We start from the raw sequence: 22,379 nt of genomic DNA on the forward strand, positions 1-22,379 counted from the left end.
CTGGGAGGACAGGCTAGAAAATTAAATAAACCTAAACCTAAGGATTGCAGTGTAGAGGGGGCAGACGGGAGAGAGTAATACCCAGACTTCATGGGGGTAGGTGAGAGAGAGGCTGCACTGTCACGATTCCAAACTCTGCGGGGAGGGGAGGTTGGAAGAAGGGGGAGAGAGAGAAGCACCCACAGGGGGAGAAGGGTTGGTTAAAAGGAGGGAGGAAGAGAAGCACCTATGGCTGGGGGTTTGGAAGAAGGGAGGGAGAGAGAAAGATAAGCATTTGTGGTGGGGTTAGAAGGAGGTGTGGGGGAGAGATGCCCATGTGGGTTGGTTGGAAGAAGGGAGGGAGGAGAGAAGCACCTGTGGCTGGAGTGGTAGAGAGATGCTACAATGGGGGAGCTTTTAGGGGAAGAGGGAGAGAGAGGCAGATGCTGGGATTGGGTGGAGACTGAGAAAGATGGTGGATCCAGGGAGGGGATGGATGTGAGAGAAAGAATTAGCACCATGGGGAGGAGACAGGGGAGAGAAGAGAGAGATTGGTTTGGGGCATGGGAAGGACCAACATTTGTGCACATAATTTACATAATACTGTAAATTACATACTAAAGTGTTTACTGTACAAATTTATTCATTCTGTTGACATGGCATATATAGGCACAGCTAAATGTAGGCAAATTGATGCAGACGTGGTCTAGTATTTTAATACAAAATAAGGAAAACAAACCCCCTACTACTACTACTACTACTGTTTAGCATTTCTATAGTTCTGAAAGGCGTACACAGTGCTATACATTCAATATTCAATAGACGGTTCCTGCTCTGAAAAGCTTACAATCTAATTTGAATAGATAGGGCTTCTCAGGGTTAGGGAGCTTCTCCATGTTATGGAAATTGCGTACGCTTAGATCTTATTTTGATGCTTCAGTATTCAGATCTTTGGTTCAGTCCCTGGTCCTAAGCCAGTTCGACTATTGTAATATAATATACCTTGCAGGTTTCAAGAAAAACATCTTAAGACTGAGTATTATTCAGCATACTGCAATCAAACATATACAATCAAAAGAAATATGATCATGTTATTCCATTGTATCGAGAGATGAACTGGCTCCCTGTGGAAGCGTGCATTATTTTCAAACTAGGCTGCTTTTACTACAAAGTTGCTACCGGTCAAGTCCCACAATATCTGACAGACCTATTTGTTTTTTTGTCCCAGAAGAACCCGAGAAAAACCTATGCTTTTTTCATTTGTCCTCCAGCTAATGGCTGCAAATATAAAAAATTTCATGAGCGCCAACTCTCTTTTCAAGCTGCTATGCATGATAGTGATCTCAATGTCTCAATCTGATCTTCAGTTTAGAAGGCAACTGAAAACTCATCTCTTTAATAAATTTATAAGCAACTAGCTCTTTCTTCAATCTGTTCATTCCTGTGCTCTTTTATTACGGTACTCTTTTGTAAACCGCATTGAACTATATGGTTATGCGGTCTAGAAATTGATTTATTGTATTGTATTGTATCGTATCGATACAATGGGTATAGGTATCTGACAATGAATGGGAGTTAAGAGTTTAAAACAGCTTCAAAGAAGTGGGCTTTTAATTTGGATTTGAATACTGCTAGAGACGGATCATGACGTATTGACTCTGGCAGCCTGTTCCAGGCATATAGCATGGCAAGAAAGAAGGACAGAGTCTGGATTTGGCAGTGGAGGTAAAGGAAACAGATAAGAGGGACTTACCCAATGAATGGAGTACAAGAAGGGAGCAAAGGGGGAAATGAATGAGGAGAGATATTCAGGGACTATAGAGCGAATGCACTTGTAAGAGGTGTTTAAATGGTATTTGGAAGCAAATGGGAAGCCAAAGAAGTGATTTGAGGAGGGGGGAGGGGGGCAATGTGAGCATGGTGGCTCTCACGGAAAATGAATCATGCAGTAGCATTTTGAACAGATTGAAGGGGTGAGAGATGGATGAACTAGAAAGAAGTACATTGCAGTAGTCTAAACAAGAGGTGATGAGAGTGTGGATAAATGTTTTAGTAGTGTGCTTGGAGAGGAGAGGTTGGATTTTGGTAATATAGAGGAGGAAGTGACGGGTTTTAGTGGTTTGTTGGATCTGAGCGGAAAAGGAGAAAGAGGAGCCAAAAACCACCCCAAAGTTGCGAACTGACAAGACAGGGAGGATGAGAGTGTTATCCACAGAAATAGAGAACAGTGGGGAAGGGTGGGGAGGTGAGTTTAGGCAGAAAGATAAGGAGTTCGGCTTTAGCCATATTCAGTTTTAGATGGTGGTGAGACATCAAGTGGCAATGCTGGACAGACAGGCTGAGATACAGGCCTGGACTCCTGTAGAGAATTTTCCTAGGGGCACCATTTTGGAGAAAGCACCAGCATGTACTTAGCTTATTGGCCCAATAAAATTATGGGGCCCTTTGGTGTGTGTTTGTGTGTAGAAACATAGAAACATAGAAAGATGACGGCAGAAAAGGGCTACAGCCCATCAAGTCTGCCCACTCTACTGACCCACCCCATTAAGTCTGAGTGCTGATGACTTAGTTCCTTTGCTCGACCCTCGTAGGGATCCCACGTGGATGTCCCATCTATTCTTAAAGTCGAGCACGCTGGTGGCCTTGATCACCTGCCTCGGAAGTTTGTTCCAATGATCCACCACCCTTTCCGTGAAGAAGTACTTCCTGGTGTCACCACTAAATTTCCCTCCTCTGAGTTTAAGCAGGTGCCCCCTTGTGACCGAGGGTCCCTTGGGAACGAATATGTCGTTTTCCACCTCGACTCGACCTGTGACGTATTTAAATGTCTCAATCATGTCACCCCTTTCCCTGCGCTCCTCTAGAGTATAGAGCTGCAATTTGCCCAGTCTTTCTTCGTATGAGAGACCCTTGAGTCCAGAGACCATTCTAGTGGCCATCCGCTGGACCGACTCAGCTCGAAGCACATCTTTACGGTAATGCGGCCTCCAGAATTGCACACAGTATTCCAGATGAGGTCTCACCATGGATCTGTAAAGTGGCATTATGACTTCAGGTTTGCGGCTGACGAAGCTTCTCTTGATACATCCCATCATTTGCCTTGCCTTGGATGAGGCCTTCTCTACTTGTTTGGCAGCCTTCATGTCTGCACTGATGATAACTCCCAAGTCCCGTTCTTCTGAAGTCCTAGCTAGTGCTACTCCATTCAAGGTGTATGTTCTGCATGGATTTCTACTGCCGAGATGCATGACCTTACACTTCTTAGCGTTGAAGCCCAGCTGCCATGTCGAGGACCAGTTTTCCAACGTGATCAGATCTTGCGTCATACTATCCTTGAGATTGCTTTCACTTACTATATTACACAGTTTGGCGTCGTCAGCGAACAGCGCTACTTTACCCTGAAGCCCCCGGGTCAAGTCCCCTATGAATATGTTGAAAAGGGATGGTGTGTGTGTGGGAGATGTTGCTTTATCAGAGGATGGGAGATGTTATCGGGAGGGGAGGAGGCACTGGCCTCTTTAGACCCGAGTCTGGGAGCATTGCGTTGCAGCTTTGAGGTCTGATGTTCCTAGCATGGTAGGATTAGTTTAGAATTATTTTATGGCCAGAAGGTAACTTGATTTATACAACCAGTGCACGTTGCTAAACCCCGTTCTAGCTTTTATATAATAATGAGCTACTTTACATACATTTGCATGTTTTGCATCTCATTACACTGTAACCTGCAGTAACCTAAATATCATTGAGATAGAGCAAAACAAGCTGTGTTAAGAACCTTCTAAGTTATGTTAAAGGGCAAATATTGTGGCTTCAGGCCCTAACAAGCTTGATAACTGTTCCCCCTAAATGGGTGTCCGAGACCCTTGTATCGATGGGCGGAAGATAACATGGGGCTGGTAGAGCCCTCGTGTCGCCCATCGGCAGGGGAGGGGGCAAAAGGGGGAAGATAGGAAGCGGGGATAGGGATTGGGCGGCGGGACAGTCTGGAAAATAAAATTTTAAAATGATTGGCTGCGGGCGCGAGGTGCGAGGACATAAAGAAGGGATCCTGGAGGATTTGGCTCCTTCCGAGGTCCACTAGTGCGGCATTTCCCACCCGCCTGCCCATGGTTTGGGACAGAGGTTGGAGCTCGGAGGCGGATCTCCCGAGCTACTGGGTCATGGGGCTTATCAGGTGATGAGCGTTGGGACGGCAGGGAGCTGTGCCTGGTGGGTCAGGTGACCCGGAAAAAGGTGCATGACTCTTGCTGTGGTGGCGGGGTCGAGGGAATAAAACTCAGTCATTTGGTAGCTCGGGAGGAGCTCTTAATATAATGTTAATAAAGTTAATGAAGTTGAAATATGTTATTATGTTTATGGTTAATAAACTGAGCTGTGGCTAAATTTTTACCAACTAGAAGACTGTAGTGTGTTTTTGGTAAAGCAAAGGGGATGGTCTTGAAGGAAGTGGGTTTGAAGTATTTAGGGGGACAGTAGGGCCTATCCAGATCCCGCTGTTCATATGCTTTTTACATTTAGCACTGAACTTTTAATTATATTGTAGAATATATATGAAGTAAACTATTATTTTATCACAGTAGTTAAAAAAATCAGTGCTCGTTTTTACTGTGGATTTTTATACTTTTACTACATCGGCCTTGAATAAGGTGACCATACGTCCCGTTTTGAATGGGACAGTCCCATTTTCGGATCCCCTGTCCTGTTGTCCCCACGCATAGCTTTGAGACGCCAAAATGTCCCGTTTTCAGGGACAGCGTCCTGAAGCTGTGCACGGGGACAACGGGACAGGCGATCGCTTCCTGTCCCTCCCTGCCGCACCAAAAAAAAAAAAAAAAAGTCCCTTCTGGCCCGATTTAAACTCCCCCCCGGTCCACCACCGCTGCTCCTCTGCTTACCTTCCTGCCTAATCGCGCCCAGAAGCCTTCTTCCCGATGTCAATTCTGACATCGGAGAGGACGTTCAGGGCCAGCCAATCACTGGCCCAAACATCCTCTCCGACCTTAGAATTGATGTTGGGAAGAAGGCTTCTGGGCGCGATTAGGCAGGAAGGTAAGCAGAGGAGCAGCAGCGGTGGGCCAGAGGGAAGTTGAAGTCGGGCCTGGAGGGAGGCTTTTTTTCCCCCGTGGTAGGGAGAAGGAGGTAGGCAGGCAAGCTGGGGCAGAGAGGTAGGTAGGTAGGCAGGCAGGCTGGCTGGCTGGCTGGCTCTGGGGGAGGTAGATAGGTAGGCAGGCTTTGGGGGAGGCAGGCAGGCAGGCAGGCTAGCTTTGGGGGAGGTAAGCAGGCAGGCTGGCTCTGGGGGAGGTAGGCAGGCAGACTGGCTTTGGGGGAGGTAGGCAGGCAGGTTGGCTCTGGGGGAGGAAGGCAGGCAAACTGGCTGACTTTGGGGGAGGCAGGCAGGCTGGCTTTGGGGGAGGTAGGCAGGCTGGCTCTGGGGGAGGAAGGCAGGCAGGCTGGCTCTGGGGGAGGTAGGCAGGCAGACTGGCTGACTTTGGGGGAGGCAGGCAGGCTGGCTTTGGGGGAGGTAGGCAGGCTGGCTCTGGGGGAGGTAGGCAGGCAGGCTCTGGGGGAGGTAGGCAGGCAGACTGGCTGACTTTGGGGGAGGCAGGCAGGCTCTGGGGGAGGTAGGCTGGCTCTGGGGCAGGCAGGCCGGCTTTGGGGGAGGTAGGCAGACAGGCAGGCAGGCTGGCTTTGGGGGAGGTAGGCCGGCAGGCTTTTTGGGAGGGGATGGGACAAAGGCTGGAAGGCAGTGAGGGGGACATAGGAAGGAGGGATGAAGGAAGGAGAGAAAGAGGCAGAGAAGGTAGGGGGATTGTAAGTAGAAGAAAGATTAGAGAGATAAAGGCCTGGACCAAAGGAGAAAGACAGGAGGCAGAAGTAGGACTTTGGGAGGTGCAGACAGAGGGGGAGAGCCCCTGAGGAAGAGCAGAGAGAGGCAAGATCATAACAGAGGAGGGAGAGAGAGGGAGACCTGGAACAAAGGTACAAAGGAGAACTGACACTGGATCTGGGGGCACTAAGGACATAGGAAGGAGGCGCTGGGGACACTAAGGACATAGGAAGGGGCACTAAGGACATAGGAAGGAGGCGCTGGGGACACTAAGGACATAGGAAGGAGGCGCTGGGGGCACTAAGGACATAGGAAGGAGGCACTGGGTGCACTAAGGACATAGGAAGGAAGGAGGGAGGGAATAGAAAGGGACAATTGTTGGGCTTGAGTACAGAAAGAAATGAAAGAAAAGGATGCACAGTCAGAAGGAAACGCAACCAGAGACTCATGAAATCACCAGACAGCAAAGGTAGGAAAAATGATTTTATTTTCAATTTAGTGATCAAAATGTGTCAGTTTTGAGAATTTATATCTGCTGTCTATATTTTGCACTATATTTATCTATTTTTCTATAGTTACTGAGGTGACATCTTTGAAAACCCCCCAAATATAAATGATAATTAACATTTTCTCTGCGTATAGGGTGCTTTGTGTTTTTTTAAATTTTATGGTTACCATTATGAAATAAGATATTGTGTGTACATGAAAAATGAATGGAAGAAATTGGGGGCGGGGCTAGGGTGGGATTGGGGGTGGGGCCAGGGCAGGATTGGGGGCGGGACTGAATAGTAATAGATGTCCCATTTTGATGAAAAAAATAAATGGTCACGTTAGCCTTGAAGCAATTTGGGGGAATGAAACTATTGAAGACTGTGAAAAGTTGACAAATTTATGGCCTCTCCCTAACTCTTTCTATCATTTTGTTTACCTCTCAACAATGATGGTCTATGCTAGATCAGAACACTCTTATATATGACCACCCTGCAAATCTCAAGAAGCACCCCATTTGTACACCAAAAACACCTGTTTGCACTGGTATTTTGTTCACATATCCCCAGTTCTTTAACTGTAAAAAGATAAAACTGGAAAATGAAAACTTAAAAAGTAATACTTTAATACCAACATCAAATTCTGTTAGTACAGTAATACAGTACTTCAGAAGGTTTCTTTTAGCTCCGGCATGAAATTCTTTTGGTGCAGTATCTCTCTTAGAAGTATCACCTTTATTTGCCTCTAAATTGTATAAACGTGAAGCTCATTGGGAGTTGTAGGAATGAAATTAGCTTATATAAGTGTGTATTTAATGCTGACGAGAGAGAGAAATTTCAGAAATAAAGAGGAGTCTTTTGCTTATCCAAGCAGTTTCTCAAGGAATCAACCTTCCATAGACATACATTTTGCTCTTCATGCAGCCAGATCTCTGTAGAGAAAACAAACATGGAATTTCTAAAAGTTATGCAAGAATAAAGCTGTAGGGTCAGGTAGAAATGTTAAATCCTGAAATATGTCTTCTTCCTTTCTGCTTGCCTTTTTGCGCACATATATGCTGCTGTCTTATTTACACAGATGAGCTCTACAGGAAGTGAGCAAACAAAATTTCATATCAAAGGGTTATAGAAAAGGAAGTAGGAAGAAGGTGAATTCTACCTTGGTTTTCAAACCATGTCCCAATATTTAACCTGTATTAGATAGGCTCCTAGCGCTCTCTCCTTTCTGTACTGGGTAGCTAGCAGAAAAGTGTAGTGCTCTCAGGTTTGCCAACAGAATCAGGTTTAACTAAGAAAATGTGTACACTACTTTGACTTGGTAAACTCACACTCTGTCTGGTTCACCTTCTTCATATTTACCTTTGCCTATATTAGAAAACAATTAGCTTACTAAACATATTTGAGTATTCAAGGGGAAAAAAAAATCTCTGTTGAATCTCTCTCATTTGATTAAGAATTACAGGATATTTGATAAGCTTGTTTAAAAATGGAGATATCCAAATATTATTGTAAACAGCCAATGATTTGTTTTACCTGCAATATAAGTATTTTACTTAGTTGGCTTACACAGTAGCTAATAATATTTGTTAAAGTAATTTAACTGCTGTGAACCTTTGCTGAACAAATATTGAAATTTATACAAGTCAAAGAAAGAGAATCTCTAATGATTTTTTTTTTTAATGAAAGCTTCTATCTAATAGTTAAGGCAAAAAAGTTTGTGTGACATACCCGATGCAATTAACAGCAGATTTTTACATTTCATAAAAGTGGAAGTGGCATTGACTATTTGCTTTCTTCATTCTTACATAATTTGTATTAGAGCTGTGGGTGTTTAATGTGCAAATTCCAGCTAAAATGCTGTATTGATCTTCTTTGTGAACTTTGTAATTGCAGGAGGTTACCTTGCTAAAAGCAATCTGTTTACGAACAGGTTTTCTTTTGCAAATGATCTAAAAAGAATATGTACTTAAGTTTATCAGACTGAAATATAGGCCTGGTTTAATATGGTTACATATACAGCTGAACACTTAAAGGAGTGTTTCAAAAGAACACTCCCTCCATCTACAAATGTACTTTGGTTTTATTACAGATGTGTTATTTGGGTGCTCCCTATGAATAATAATGTAGGTTATAATAAGGTAAGGTTATAATACCAGAAAATCCTTTTTCTGTTAAGAACATAAGAACATAAGCAATGCCTTCGCTGGGTCAGACCTGAGGTCCATCGTGCCCAGCAGTCCGCTCACGCGGCGGCCCAACAGGTCCAGGACCTGTGCAGTAATCCTCTATCTATATCCCTCTATCCCCTTTTCCAACAGAAAATTGTCCAATCCTTTCTTGAACCTCAGTACCGTACTCTGCCCTATTACGCCCTCTGGAAGCACATTCCAGATGTCCACCACACGTTGGGTAAAGAAAAACTTCCTAGCATTCGTTTTGAATCTGTCCCCTTTCAACTTTTCCGAATGCCCTCTTGTTCTTTTATTTTTCGAAAGTTTGAAAAATCTGTCCCTCTCTACTTTCTCTATGCCCTTCATGATCTTGTAAGTCTCTATCATATCCCCTCTAAGTCTCCTTTTCTCCAGGGAAAAGAGTCCCAGTTTCTCCAATCTCTCAGTGTATGAAAGGTTTTCCAAACCTTTTATCAGACGTGCCGCTCTCTTCTGAACCCTTTCGAGTATCGCCATATCCTTCTTTAGGTACGGTGACCAATATTGGACGCAGTACTCCAGATGCGAACGCACCATCGCTTGATACAACGGCAGGATAACTTCTTTCGTTCTGGTTGTTATACCTTTCTTGACTATACCAAGCATTCTATTCGCTCTCTTAGCGGCCGCTATGCACTGTGCTGTCGGCTTCATTGTCGTGTCCACCATTACTCCCAAGTCCCTTTCTTGGGTACTCTCATTCAATAACATCCCTCCCATCGTACAGCTGTACCTCGGGTTTCTGCTTCCCACATGTAGTACTTTACATTTCTCAACGTTGAACTTCATCTGCCATCTCGTCGCCCAATACTTTTGCCAATACTGCTGTTGTACAGACCTGAGTTCAAGTCACATATTGGTTAATATTAGTTTAAATGTGCTCAAGTCCTGAGGCAAAGGAAAAAGAAGGAAAGCAGTGCGATTGGGTGAGGGGGGCCAAGGCAAGGCACAGAAAATTTATGCCTTGGAATAAATTATTGATCGCCTAAATGAAGACATTGCAGATAGCGCGTTCTTACATGAGTCATTCCCACATGCCAAGACCATTTTTGCTACCAGAATAAAATGGTGGATTTTCCAGTTTTCTGTATTAATGGCCACATGCTAATTTTCCCATTAGTGCATGAACCCTTACCAACACCTATTTTGTAGGTGGTAAGTGCTCACATTCTAACCACATGTAGCTGTGCTGACTGATTAGTGCAGAGCATGCCCATTCTCTGCCCCCAGACCACCCCCAATGCTACAAAAAGAAATTTTATTTTTTAGCAAGTTTCCGATTTGGGCAGGTCCGAGGGATTCACTAAGGAAGAATATTCAAATGGGGGGTGATTGGAGGAATGCCTCCGTTTATGAGCAGAGATCGCAAATGTGTGTTCCACGCTCATGCGCAGACCCTAACAGTAGTGACAGGAGAAGCCTTTTCCTGTCACTGTTGTCAGGGCTCTGCCCTGATCTCTCCTGCCTGCTCGCCCCGACTCTCCTGCTCTCTGACACCCTTCCCCGCAGTGCAAGCCCGTGGTTTTAAAGCAGGCCTGCACTGTGGGGAATGGCGGCAGAGAGCAGGAGAGTCGGGGCGAGCAGGCAGGAGAGATCGGGTCTGAAAAGGGCAGGCAGGAGAGTCTGCAGTAGTCCAACACCCCGGCCCAGTCCGACACCCCCCCTGAATCGACCCCAACCGGCCTCACCCACAAGCGGCCCACCCCAGGTCGGGCCGGGCGGCTGTGCCTGACCCGTCCATCCAGCATACCTTACTAATCGTTGGGAGCAGGAGGGGTACCCAGTCCCTCCTGCTCCTTAGGCCACCTCAGCTCCATCTTCATGAGCAGGAGAGGTGCCTGGTCCCTCCTGCTCCTTAGGCCTCCCCATGCACATCTTTGGGAGCAGAAGGAAGCGCAAAGTCCTCCTGCTCCTGCTGCTCTTAAGGCCGCTACACATAGCGACCTTAGGCCACGCCCCAGCGCATCATCTGATGCATGAGGAGGGGCCAAGGCTTCGGGACACCTCAGCCAATCAGGGCCTTAGGCCCCTCCCTGTGCATCAGATGATGCATCGAGGCATAGCCTAAGGCCGCACTCGTCGGCGGAGGAGGCTTGAAGCAGGAGGGACTGAGCACCCCTCCTGCTCCCAACAATATTAAGGTACGGGGATGGGGTGGGCCTTGTACCCCTCCTGCTCCCAACAATTTTGAAAGATATGGGGAGAGCAGGTGGGCTGTCCCGGTCAGCAGGCCTGCCTAGGTTAAAGTACAGGGAAGGAGGTTGGCCGGGCTGGGCCCAACCAGGAGGGGTTTCACATGGCAGGAGGAGTTGGCATCCCTCCTGCCTTTTGTGGGGCATAGTGGGAGGAGGGCATTGGCGTGAGGTGGGTGGCGCGGGGGGGGGGGGGCATCGGCGCCGAGGGTGCTGCATGGGGAGTCATGCATCTGCCGTGACTTTTATTTTGTAATTTTTACTTTTTTATTGACCTTTCAACTTTAGGCCTGGGAGCCCGGCTTAGACCTCCAGGCCCGGCTTAGATTTTTTTTTTTTTTTTTAACGTTAGAAGCCCATGGTTTTAACCCGCTTAAAAGCCCACAAGTTAAAACCACGGGCTTGAAATGCGGGGAAGGGTGGGAGTTGGGGCAGGCAGGCGATCAGGGCAGCGTCAGGGCAGGCAGGCAGATCGGGACAGGCAGGTGATCAACGTAGTGTCGGGGCAGGCAGGCAGATTGGAGCAGGCAGGCAGATCAGGGCAGCTACAGTCGGGGCAGGCAGATCTGGGAAGCAGGAGATCGAGGCTGACAGGGCTGAGAGCAGGGCAGCAGAAGGCAGTCGGAAAGGGCTTTAGCGACTGGTCCTCAGTAGTCGCTTTTTGGGTTTAGTGAATTACATCCCTGCCTACTTTGCATTCAGTTCCCCTCATTTGCATGTGCATATCAGAATTGGATCGCAAAGCAGGTTAATCAATATTGCAGGAGGGAAATCGGATCTCAAAGGGCTCGCAAACCAATCAGTACACTATAAGAAAAATAAAATGTTGGAACTAGGATCTTCTTTAGACCACAATACTTAAAGTGAGAGAAGGGAGATAGAAATTATAGAGAGAATTACAAAGTATAATGTTTACTCTTTTCTACGTTAATTGAAAAGTTGCTTGTATTGGGTAAAGCCACCTCGTTGAACTGTAATCTTCTCCCTTTGTTGCCTGATTGTTATGCTATCTTCCTTTAACAGTTTGTGTTGTTGACAATGCTTATATTTTTGCAGCTTTGGTTGAAGAAGTCTACCTTGCTCAACGGGAACGTGATGAAGCTGTCATGGCTAGACTGAGATTAGCCAATGAGGAAAGGGATGAAGCACTTCTACAAGTAAAGCAAATGAAAGAGTCCTTAATGAAGTATGTAATTTGAAAGTGTTTGGTGTCTTAATTGCAGAAGTTTATTACTAATATAGGAGCAGTCTTATTATGATAGAAGCTCCTTTCTGAATATTTTAGATAAAATGTACATGTTTCTCTCTTCAGGAAAGCTATTTTATTTACAAATGGGGAATGTGTATGAAGCATGACCCATGGAATTATTTCCAAACTCTCCACATGTGTACTTGTATGTTGGAGTGTGCGTGGAGCTTTGTGGAAGAGATGGCTTTCTTCAGGAGGCTGTACTGAGCTCTGAGGGATTTCAGCCTATCACAGAAAGCCAGGAATTTCTTCCTTTACTGAATGGTGATTTTGTTCAAGTCTGAGAAAATCATGATCTTCATGCCCTCATGGATTAAGGATGCTTTAATTCTTACTTTTTATAAGTTATGGAAGACTGTAGGGTACTGTAGGATTTTTAGAACAAAGGACCTTAGAAACATAGAAACATGAAGGCAGATAAAGGCCAAATTGACCATCCAGTCTGCCCATATGCAGTAAACATTATTTCTTCCTCTCTCTATGAGATCCCATGCGCCTATCCCAGGCTTTCTTGAATTCAGACACAGTCTCTGTCTCCACACCTCTTCTGGGAGACTGTTCCATACATCTACTACCCTTTCTGTAGAAAAGTATTTCCTTAGATTACTCCTGAGTCTATCACCTCTTAACTTCATCCTATGCCCTCTCATTTCAGAGCTTCCTTTCAAATGAAAGGGACTTGGCTTATGCATTTACATCACATACGTATTTAAATGTCTTTATCATATCTCCCTTCTCCTACCTTTCCTCTAAAGTATACAGATTGAGATCTTTGTCACCATACACCTTATGACAAAGACCACACACCATTTTAGTAGCCTTCCTCTGGACCGACTCCATCCTTTTTTATATATTTTTGAAAGTACGACCTCCAGAATTGTACACAATATTCTAAATGAGGTCTCACCAAATTCTTAAACAGGGACATCAATACTTCCTTATTCCTACTGGCCGTACCTCTCCCTATGCACCCTAGCATCCTTCTAGTTTTCGCCGTCAACTTTTCAACCTGTTTATCCATCTTTAGATCATCGCATACAATCACATCCAAGTCCCACTCTTCTGTTGTGCACATAAGTTCTTCACCCCCTAAACTGTACCATTCTCTCGGGTTTTTGCAGCCCAAATGCATGACCTTGCATTTCTTAGCATTAAATTTTAGTTGCCAAATTTCAGACCATTCTTCAAGCTTCACCAGGTCTTTTGTCATGTTATTTACACTATCCTGGGTGTCTACTCTATTGAAGATTTTGGTATCATCTTCACAAAATTGTTGTTTCTGAGAAGAGGTTGATGAAACTCAATGTCCCCTTTGGATTTCAAGTTTATTGAATGTAATACCCGGTAGCTTAGGAAAGAAAGATGAACACCCCCCCCCCCAAAAAAAAAGGGATCAAATCCCTCCATACCTTTTTTGATCCCAATGTTGTTTCTCTTGAATCTATTACTTGTACCCGCTATATCTTTCCAAAGGGTAGAAATTGCTTTGATTCTGTTCTATAAGATGGCTTCTGAATTAGCATTACATTTGATTTCTAGATTTTCTGTTTGGTTTTTGGTCTAAGTTGGTTTTTCATATTAGAGAGTTCTTTAAGTTTGATAAATGTGTAATGATTTTCTTGTTATATGCCTTAAAGAGATGAAATCTCATCTGTGATGTAATGTAGAAAAATGTCATTGTTTTTACCCGTTGCCATTTATCGGGGCATTGCCTCTTGTGCCTTGATCTTTATGAAGATGGTTGTGAGCTGCATTAGGGTTTCTTACCACGAGTCACTGTGTTAAAAGCTGTGATGCTCGTAGGAGGTCTATGAGCTTTAGAGTTTTTACGGCAGCAATCTGCAGGATTGGATATTGGATTAATCTAATTGGCTGAAAAATGTATATTATTATTATTATAGTTTGCTTCATATCATTGCATATTCCAGTACAGTAGGGTTGTTTCACTGTGCTATCTAGATTATTTAAATTTCATAAACTCAGCAGCCATGTCTTAGAAATGGTGCATTGCCATTTATTCAAGAGATTAGTGTTTGCTCCTTAGAAAAAAGATGAATGTTCCTAGCTGTAGAACAGGATTTAAAAAGTCATTGTATAAGGAATACATCAGGGAAGGGTGACATTTTTTTATATAAGTGTGCTTATTTGGAATAGAAATACTGTCAGTCAGATGTTACATGATATTGGAAATCAATCGACCCCTTGAGCTTACTAAACATTCACAGGAGCATTATCCCTCCTAATTATTGTGAACTTGTGGACTCAAAATGTGATGATCTGTATCTTTCTCTTATTATATATATTGTTTAGTTTTTATGAAGCGCTTATTTTGAGCATAATATCATGCAAAATAAATATGGATCAACACAGGGATGCAAAACTTAATTGACAAAGGCAATTAGGCAAGGGGAAACTGATATTTTAAAAAAAACTGAACACCTAAATTAAGGCTACCAAAGTTAGTTGTCTATAGCCATTTTTTATAAAGCCGCGTTAGGGTTTTTTAAATCACCGGCCGCTGTGGTAAAAGCTCCAGGACTCATAAGAATTCTATGAGCTTTGGAGCTTTTACTGCAGTTGCCAGCAATAAAAAAACAACAACACTAATGTGTCTTGATAAAAGGGGGACTCAATTAGGCACTTATTTTCAGCTAAACTTAGGATCCTTTTCCTTCATTCCCTTTCCTGAATAAGGGAATAGTTGTAGCAAAGTTCCCTCTAAACTCTACGGGAGTCCTCCACTTACATTCCTGCCAGTTGAAAGTACAGTTTCAATATCACATTTTCCATAATGAGGGGCAGGAAAGTACTTCAGGTCCAGAAAACACAATATTGAAGCACCACCCTCCACTGTCAGTAGCGCAGTTGGAGGAGTTCTGTACAGCTTAGAGCAGTGGTCTCAAACTCAAACTCTTTGCAGGGCCACATTTTGGATTTGTAGGTACTTGGAGGGCCGCAGAAAAAAATAGTTAATGCCTTATTAAAGAAATGACAATTTTACATGAGGTAAAAACTCTTTATAGTTTATAAATCTTTCCTTTTGGCTAAGTCTTAATTAAAATATTGTAATTTATAGCTAAAGAGACATGTGATCAAGAAACTGTTTTATTTTACTTTTGTGATTATGATAAGCATACCGAGGGTCTCAAAATAGTACCTGGCGGGCCACATGTGGCCCCCAGGCCACGAGTTTGAGACCACTGGCTTAGAGGGACCATTGGTTGCAGCTTTACTGTCCTCATGATTTCCCTTTCTCCACCTGTCCTACATGTGCTTCTTGTTTAGGAAGGAAATGCTTATAGGAGATAGGAGGGAGGAATGGCTGTATTGTCAGTAGGATGCATTTTCTTGTTGTCCCTGCAATACTGCCAAGATTCACCATATGAGGAGATTCATTGGACAGGGTTGGAGTGGTGATAATGCCAGTGCACTAAGACTCCGTCATAGTTACACTCCATAAATAAGAGAAATGGTGTGGCATAAATGGTAACCTAGCTTTAAACAGAAAGGAAGTACCTTTCACATTTCATAAATGATATTTGCAGTGCTTGATTCAATTTCCTGTTAGAGGATATCCATTGCAAATTTATATTATTAAGAGTTGCTTACAAAGAGGAAATGATGCATCTGCAGATGACCTTTAAAGAAAATACAGTCTTGCTTAGACGTACGTAGTATGTAGCTTAAAAGCCAGAAAAAAAAATATAATTATTGTAGATGTTAGAAGTCGGGGAATCAATATAAATTATAAGAGCACTTGTGCCTCTATCAACCGAGGCCCTATCTTCATCTGAGCACATATGAGCAATTGATCCCTGTAGTCATATATTGCAGTAAACATTAATAACTTAACAGTCTGAAGTTGGCGCCAAGGAGACGGAGCATTATTGAAAGATGGAGTTGGGCAGGTGGTACTTTAATATGCTCTGTGTCATGGTTGACTCAAAAGACTAGTGGAATGAAATTACTTGAGGTTCTAAAGATTTGGAAAGCGAGCTCATTTTGCTGCAGTGAAGAAATGCTACTGATCAGGCTTTTCTGTGTCCCTTTTTTTCCCACTAGGCTAGAAAATATTAACCCTGAAGAAAATGACATGGTAAGCTATTTTCCAAAGAGATTTCTGGATGTCAGTCTTCTATCTTAGAGGCTTAAGTTCAATTGAGTGGGTTTCAAGAACTAAGATATGGGGGAAAAAAACACCCAAGAATTGACACACTGGTAATGTACATCCTTCCCGCAGTACGAAAATTCAATAACTTCCCTTTGTCAATTTACATTTCACATGTGCCTATTAATTAAAACCCTATATTAAATAAAATATATTAAAACTTCATGTCTGACTAACGTACTATGCTGTTGGTAGACATTACAGGAATTACTGAGCAGGGTAAACAAGGCAGACACGGGGAAAGCAATAGAGAAGAGTGGAGCTGAACTTGTGGATCGAATATACAAGTCCAAAGAGCATAAAAAGAAGATAACTGCAGAAGAAATGAATGCACTAACTGAACAGCGAGATGCTGCTTTGTCCCAAGTAAGTGCAGTCTGACTATAAACAATTCCCAGGTTATTTTATAGATTTTGATTATCCCAAAAACCAGGTTGATGGTCTGGACTGCCAACTCTAGGAATCTGTGTGCACACCTAGCCTGTCTCATTTTCAGGATATCACTAAGGAGTACGCATGAGATTATTTTTACATTGGTTCTTAGATCCGATATGCAAATATATCTCATATATATTGATTCCAGATATCCTGACATTCAGACTTGATAGGATGAGGACGTGCTTGCACTTGTAGAGAAAAGGAGGCACATCTTGAGCCAGAATTTGAACAGAGGGAGACCAGACAGACTGTTATGCCTTTCACAAGCATAAACTCTGAATTACTTAGTGTGACTAGATGGTATTGGGCTTGTATAGAAGACCCTGTGTGACATAATACTCTATTGAATGCTGGCTTGGGATTTCATGAAAGACATTTTTAGATCTTTGCACTCTGAAGGACTCCTGTTTGCTAAATGTACCGACCTTTCACCATGCTAGGCTTGAATCCACATGCAGGAGGAGTTACTCTGTTGCTGGGCCAAGTGAGTGGAACAGACTTCAACAGCAGAAAAATTTATCTGCATTTAAACCAGCGGTTCTCAACCTGTGGGTTACGACCCCTTGGGGGTCGAATGACCCTTTCACAGGGATCGCCTAAGACCATCGGAAAACACATATTTCCGATGGTCTTAGGCAGTGTTCTTCAACCGCTGGTCCGTGGACCGGTGCCGGTCTGCAGAAATTTTCTGCCAGTCCACAGGGCCAGCATGTCCATCGGGCCCAAGACAGCGTTCTTCAGCCTCCGGTCCACGGTGCGATCAACGCAGTGTCTTTGGGCCGGCTCCCTAAGTGCTGCAGTGCACAAAGCCAAGGGAAAAGGCTCCTATGCGCGGCCTGCACCTGGACCGGAAGCCTTCTCTCTGAAGTCGCAACATCAAAGGGAAGGCTTCCAGATGAGGCATGGGACACACGCAAGGAGCCACTGCCCACAGCTTTGTGCAATGTAGCACTCAGGGAGCCAGCCTGAAGACACTGCGTTGATCGCACAGTGGACCGGCCCAAAGATAACACCAGGGGGGCAGGCCAGAAGGCAAGGCACATGGAGGGAGAGAGACAACAACGGTAGAGGAAATGCTTTTATTTTTTAATTTAGTTATTGATTTGTCTGTTTTTTTTATTTAGTGGTTGATTTGTCTGTTCAGGAAGAAATGCATTTGTTTCTTTTCCTATGGGGTTATACTGCTTGCAGGGTCTTGTATCTTAGGGTTTGTTTGTAAATATTAGTACTTTTAGTTTTTGGTCCTGCATTTGCATGGGGTTATCTGTTTTCTGGTAGGAATGAATGTTAAAAAGCATACAGTGTGTTTTGTGTATTTTAATTTTGTGGTTAACCATTATGTGTTGTTAATACAATTATATTGTGTGTATACATGAAAAATGAATGGAAAAAATGGTGTTACAATTAGTACTATTATGGGGTGGGGTCTGGGGCGGAGATTCAGTGGAGATGGGCACGACTTAGCCCAGTGTTCTTCAACTGCCAGTCCACGGACCGGTGCCAGTCCACAAAATAGTTATTTTATTTCCGCCGGTCCATAGGTGTCAAAAGGTTGAAGAACACTGGTCTTAGGAACCGAGACACCACTCCTCTATCCGTCTCCAGGCGGGTCCGGCCACATGCAGATATGCCCACATACATTTATTTGTAATTAGAAATAAATATTTCACAATATATAATTACATATTGTTTTTGTGATTAATCACTATGCTTTAATTATATTCAATTTGTAATAATGAAAATACATCCTGCATATCAGATATTTACATTATGATTCATAACAGTAGCAAAATTACAGTTATGAAGTAGCAACGAAAATAGTTTTATGGTTGGGGTCACCACAACATGAGGAACTGTATTAAAGTGTCGCGGCATTAGGAAGGTTGAAAACCACTGATTTAAACGGTTGTTAAAGTGGAATTTGTCCGCACAAAGTGCTTCATGAGGGGCTACAAGAGCTACATGTCCTCATTTTTTTTTTTGGGGGGGGGGTGTCTTGTATGTATTTGATTTGTATGTATGTATGTTTTACTATAGAAACATAGAAACATAGAAGATGACGGCAGATAAGGGCCATAGCCCATCAGGTCTGCCCACTCTACTGACCCACCCCCAAGTCTACTATCCTAGGGATCCCACTCCTGGTGACAGGTTCCCTTGGCTTAACCCTCTAAGGGGTCCCACATATACCTTGCCTTGGGATAAGGCAGATTATAAATCTTAATACATGAAAATGAAATCATCTCTTAAAAGTTGGTGTGTGTATCAAAGAGTTTTAGTAACAAAACATTAGAACCAACATGGGTTACATTTTATAAGTTCAGTTCAGAAAGTTCTATAAACTTGCAGACAGTGGCTATCACGTGCATTTCTAAGCATGAAGCAGGGTTTTAAGTGCAGAAGTGGGGCTTTTGAAAATTGTCCAACATATGCATGATAATGAATACGCATGTGAGTAATCCCAAGGGCAGTCTTGGGTCAGAGTGTGAGTGTATCGGGCGATGGTGTGTCCGCATTTGGAGCACTGCGTCCAATATTGGTCGCCGTAGCTTAAGAAGGATATGGTGTTACTCGAGAGGGTTCAGAGGAGAGCAACACATCTGATAAAAGGTTTGAAAAACCTTTCATACGCTGAGAGATTGGAGAAATTGGGACTCTTTTCCCTGGAGAACAGGAGACTTAGAGGGGATATGATAGAGACTTACAAGATCATGAAGGGCATAGAGAGAGTGGAGAGGGACAGATTCTTCAAACTCTTGAAAAATAAAAGAACAAGAGGGCACTCGGAAAAGTTGAAAGGGGACAGATTCAAAACGAATGCTAGGAGGTTCTTCTTTACCCAACGTGTGATGGACACCTGGATTGCGCTTCCAGAGGGCATAATAGGGCAGAGTACGGTACTGGGGTTCAAGAAAGGATTGGACAATTTCCTGCTGGAAAAGGGGATAGAGGGGTATAGATAGAGGATCACTGCACAAGTCCTGGACAAGTTGGGCCACCGCGTGCGCGGACTACTGGGCACGATGGACCTCGGGTCTGACCCAGCGGAGGCATTGCTTATGTTCTTATGATCCCAAGGGTAGGCTTGGGGCAGAGAGTGCACTTACTTGCATACTTTTAAATTTCAAAAAAATAGGCACATAAGTTTTCATGAAGAAAAAGTACCCTCACAAACAAAAGGTACTGATTTGTGTGTGTCCTCATCCTGGGTAAGTTTTCAAAAGGAAATTTGAAAATTGATTTAAATTATGTGAGTTAATCATTTCCTTAGATTTAGTTGTTTTCACAGTTTGAGGAAGAATCCCTTGATGCCATAGGCTGTTAAAGATTATACTTCAAGTGCTAACATGGGTTAGCCAACCTGTGGCCCACGGGCTGCTTGCAGCCCAACAAGGAATTTTGTGTGGCCAATCTTCTCCCTCCGTCCCTCCCTCACTTCTGTGCCTCCCTCTGGCGGGTAGTTTTCTGGCTGGCTCCCTTGCTGCAGTTGTCCGCGGGTGTCGTCGGCTCTTTGTGCACGATCTGCAGCTGTGTCAGAAGTGTTCCCTCTGACGTCATGACATCAGAGAGAAGGCTTCTGAATCAGCTGTGAATCACGCACAATGAGCCGATGCTGCCCACAGACGACTGCAGCAAGGGAGCCGGCCATTTTGCATGAGTTAGAAGACTACTTTATTGTGATGTACTAACTGACCAAGACAACCAAGGCTTAAAGTTCACAGATCCTTCTGAATGAGTTAGCTGTAAGTAGGAAAAGTAATTTCCGTGTGAGATGCTTTGGCAATTAGGGCTCCATCAGCAATAAGGATGGCTTTATGAGAGTAGAGCTCATAATGGTTTGGGCCTTGCATGGAACACCAGAAAGAAAACAATTTCCATTTGAAGGCATAGAATTTCCTCCTGGAAGGTTTTCTTCCTGCAACACAAATATCATGAATTGAAAATGGCAGACCCAAGGAAGCAACTAGGCATTGCTCGATTTCCAGACCATCAGAGTGAGAGACCAATGGTTGATTATGTGTTAAGGTTGGAAACACATATCCTTCATTCTATAATGTCAGTACCTAAATGTCAATGTAAGTGCCATTTGCATGCTCAGATTATAGAATACTATGACTTACACATACACATTTTACAGATTTGCATATGTTGGGTGCTGAACAGTTTTCTATAATGTGAACACGCAAGTTGCATAGTGGACAACTGTAATGTGGGTAGGGCATGGACATCTCCCATAATAATATAAATGTTATAGAACAGTACTCATACATGCTAAAGTGCCGCATTTATGTCCATGCATTTATACCTTGATATACCAATTTGTAGGGAGATATACAATGTTATTCTGTGATGATTATTAAATCACTATTTATTATTATCACAGCTCTATAAATAATAATTATTAAATTGTTTATATTATTTATATTATAATTTGTGAAGTGTTCAGACCAATACCCGTGTATTCTGTGATCTCACTGAACTGGGGTACATTTGGGACCATCATCACACTTCTAATGTCCCTTTGCCAGCCTCCTTCTTGTTTATACTTGATAACATTCTTAATTACTCATTACGTATACTTGTAGATAGATTTTAAACCACACTTATCTTGATGATTATTCCAAGGGCTTGGCGTTGTTCTCTTTAACTCCCAGCTGCAGCGAGATAAAGTGCTTAAATCATAAAGTGCTTGTGCATGTAGTGTTGACTACTAGCTACTGTGTTCGCTAAAACTGGTCTAGGGCTTCTGGGCTGAAATACATTTCATTCCCCTCAGAGATATCTCCCTCTACCTCCATAAGAGACTCCTCATTTTCTGAAGCACCCGCACCCTGTCCACCTCGTCCAGGCTGAAGGACACTCTCTTGCCGTTTGTCTCAGCGGTGAACCCTCCTTCTGTTGCTCTCGCTGCCACCTATCACCACCATCGCTCAAACCGCTGCACGGGCCGTAAATAGAACATGGCCATGGAGGCACACATCACGGAGGCAGGAATCACGCCGTTGTAAGTGCGCATGCGCGCTTTGGATTTTATTATAGAAGATGGGTTTTTTTTGTACAAGATTTTGTCCTAACACAACACATACTAGGGATCTAATACTTATATCTGTAATATACAGTTTACAGGTTAAAATTGTCATAGTTACAGTGCAAGATTTAGTAATACAAGTTTTTATCCTAACACAACACATATGGAGGATCTTGTTTCAATATACATTTCTTTGTAATCTATCAGTTGTGGGGGTTAGGTAAACAGGTATGTTTTTATTGCTTTCCTAAAGTTGAGGATCCTTCAAGGGATCTTATCTGCGGGTGCAGTCAATTCCAGAGGGTCAGTATGAAGTGGGAGTAGGAACGTCATTTGGCAGTTTGCAGTTGAAGGGCATGACCAGGGGACGTTTTGAGGTGTATTTCATCCTCTGCATGTACAGAGGAAGCTTGGCCATCACGTAGCCCGGTGCCATGTTGAAGATACAATGTTTGGCAATGAGCAGCCAGTGAGCCGATGATAGGGCCTGAGAGACTGGATCACGGGGATAGAGGTTCTTTAGAAGTCTGATCTCTGCATTTTGTACACGCTAAAGACGTCGTATGTTCTTCGCTGTGAGACCATTGAATAGGGCATTGCAGGAGTAAGGTGAAGTCAGACTCAGAAAAGTAGTTCCTTAATTTTTAGAGTTGTCACAGGTAGTAAAATGAGGAAGATACCACCTGATAGATGTGGTTGGAGAGTGATAGGTTGGAATCAAGGAGTATTCCTAGGCTGTGCACTTGGTCTTTTGCAGTTATTGTAGTCGAGTCACACTGTAGAGACGGACGGATGTAGT

General features: G+C 43.5%; 1 protein-coding gene across 6 annotated transcripts in view; it reads left to right on the forward strand.

Annotated features, from left to right (window-relative positions):
- MIPOL1 (mirror-image polydactyly 1) overlaps positions 1 to 22,379 on the forward strand; it is a 672,982-nt gene that overhangs the window by 237,568 nt on the left and 413,035 nt on the right. For all 6 annotated transcript variants that reach the window (XM_033952866.1, XM_033952872.1, XM_033952868.1 and 3 more), the window contains 3 exons: positions 11,753 to 11,882; positions 16,008 to 16,041; positions 16,309 to 16,479. In XM_033952866.1, coding sequence (XP_033808757.1) covers positions 11,753 to 11,882; positions 16,008 to 16,041; positions 16,309 to 16,479 — 335 coding nt within the window. The remainder of the gene's footprint in view (positions 1 to 11,752; positions 11,883 to 16,007; positions 16,042 to 16,308; positions 16,480 to 22,379) is intronic.

The sequence above is a fragment of the Geotrypetes seraphini genome, chromosome 7, assembly GCF_902459505.1.
Source record: "Geotrypetes seraphini chromosome 7, aGeoSer1.1, whole genome shotgun sequence".
Lineage (NCBI taxonomy): Eukaryota > Metazoa > Chordata > Amphibia > Gymnophiona > Dermophiidae > Geotrypetes > Geotrypetes seraphini.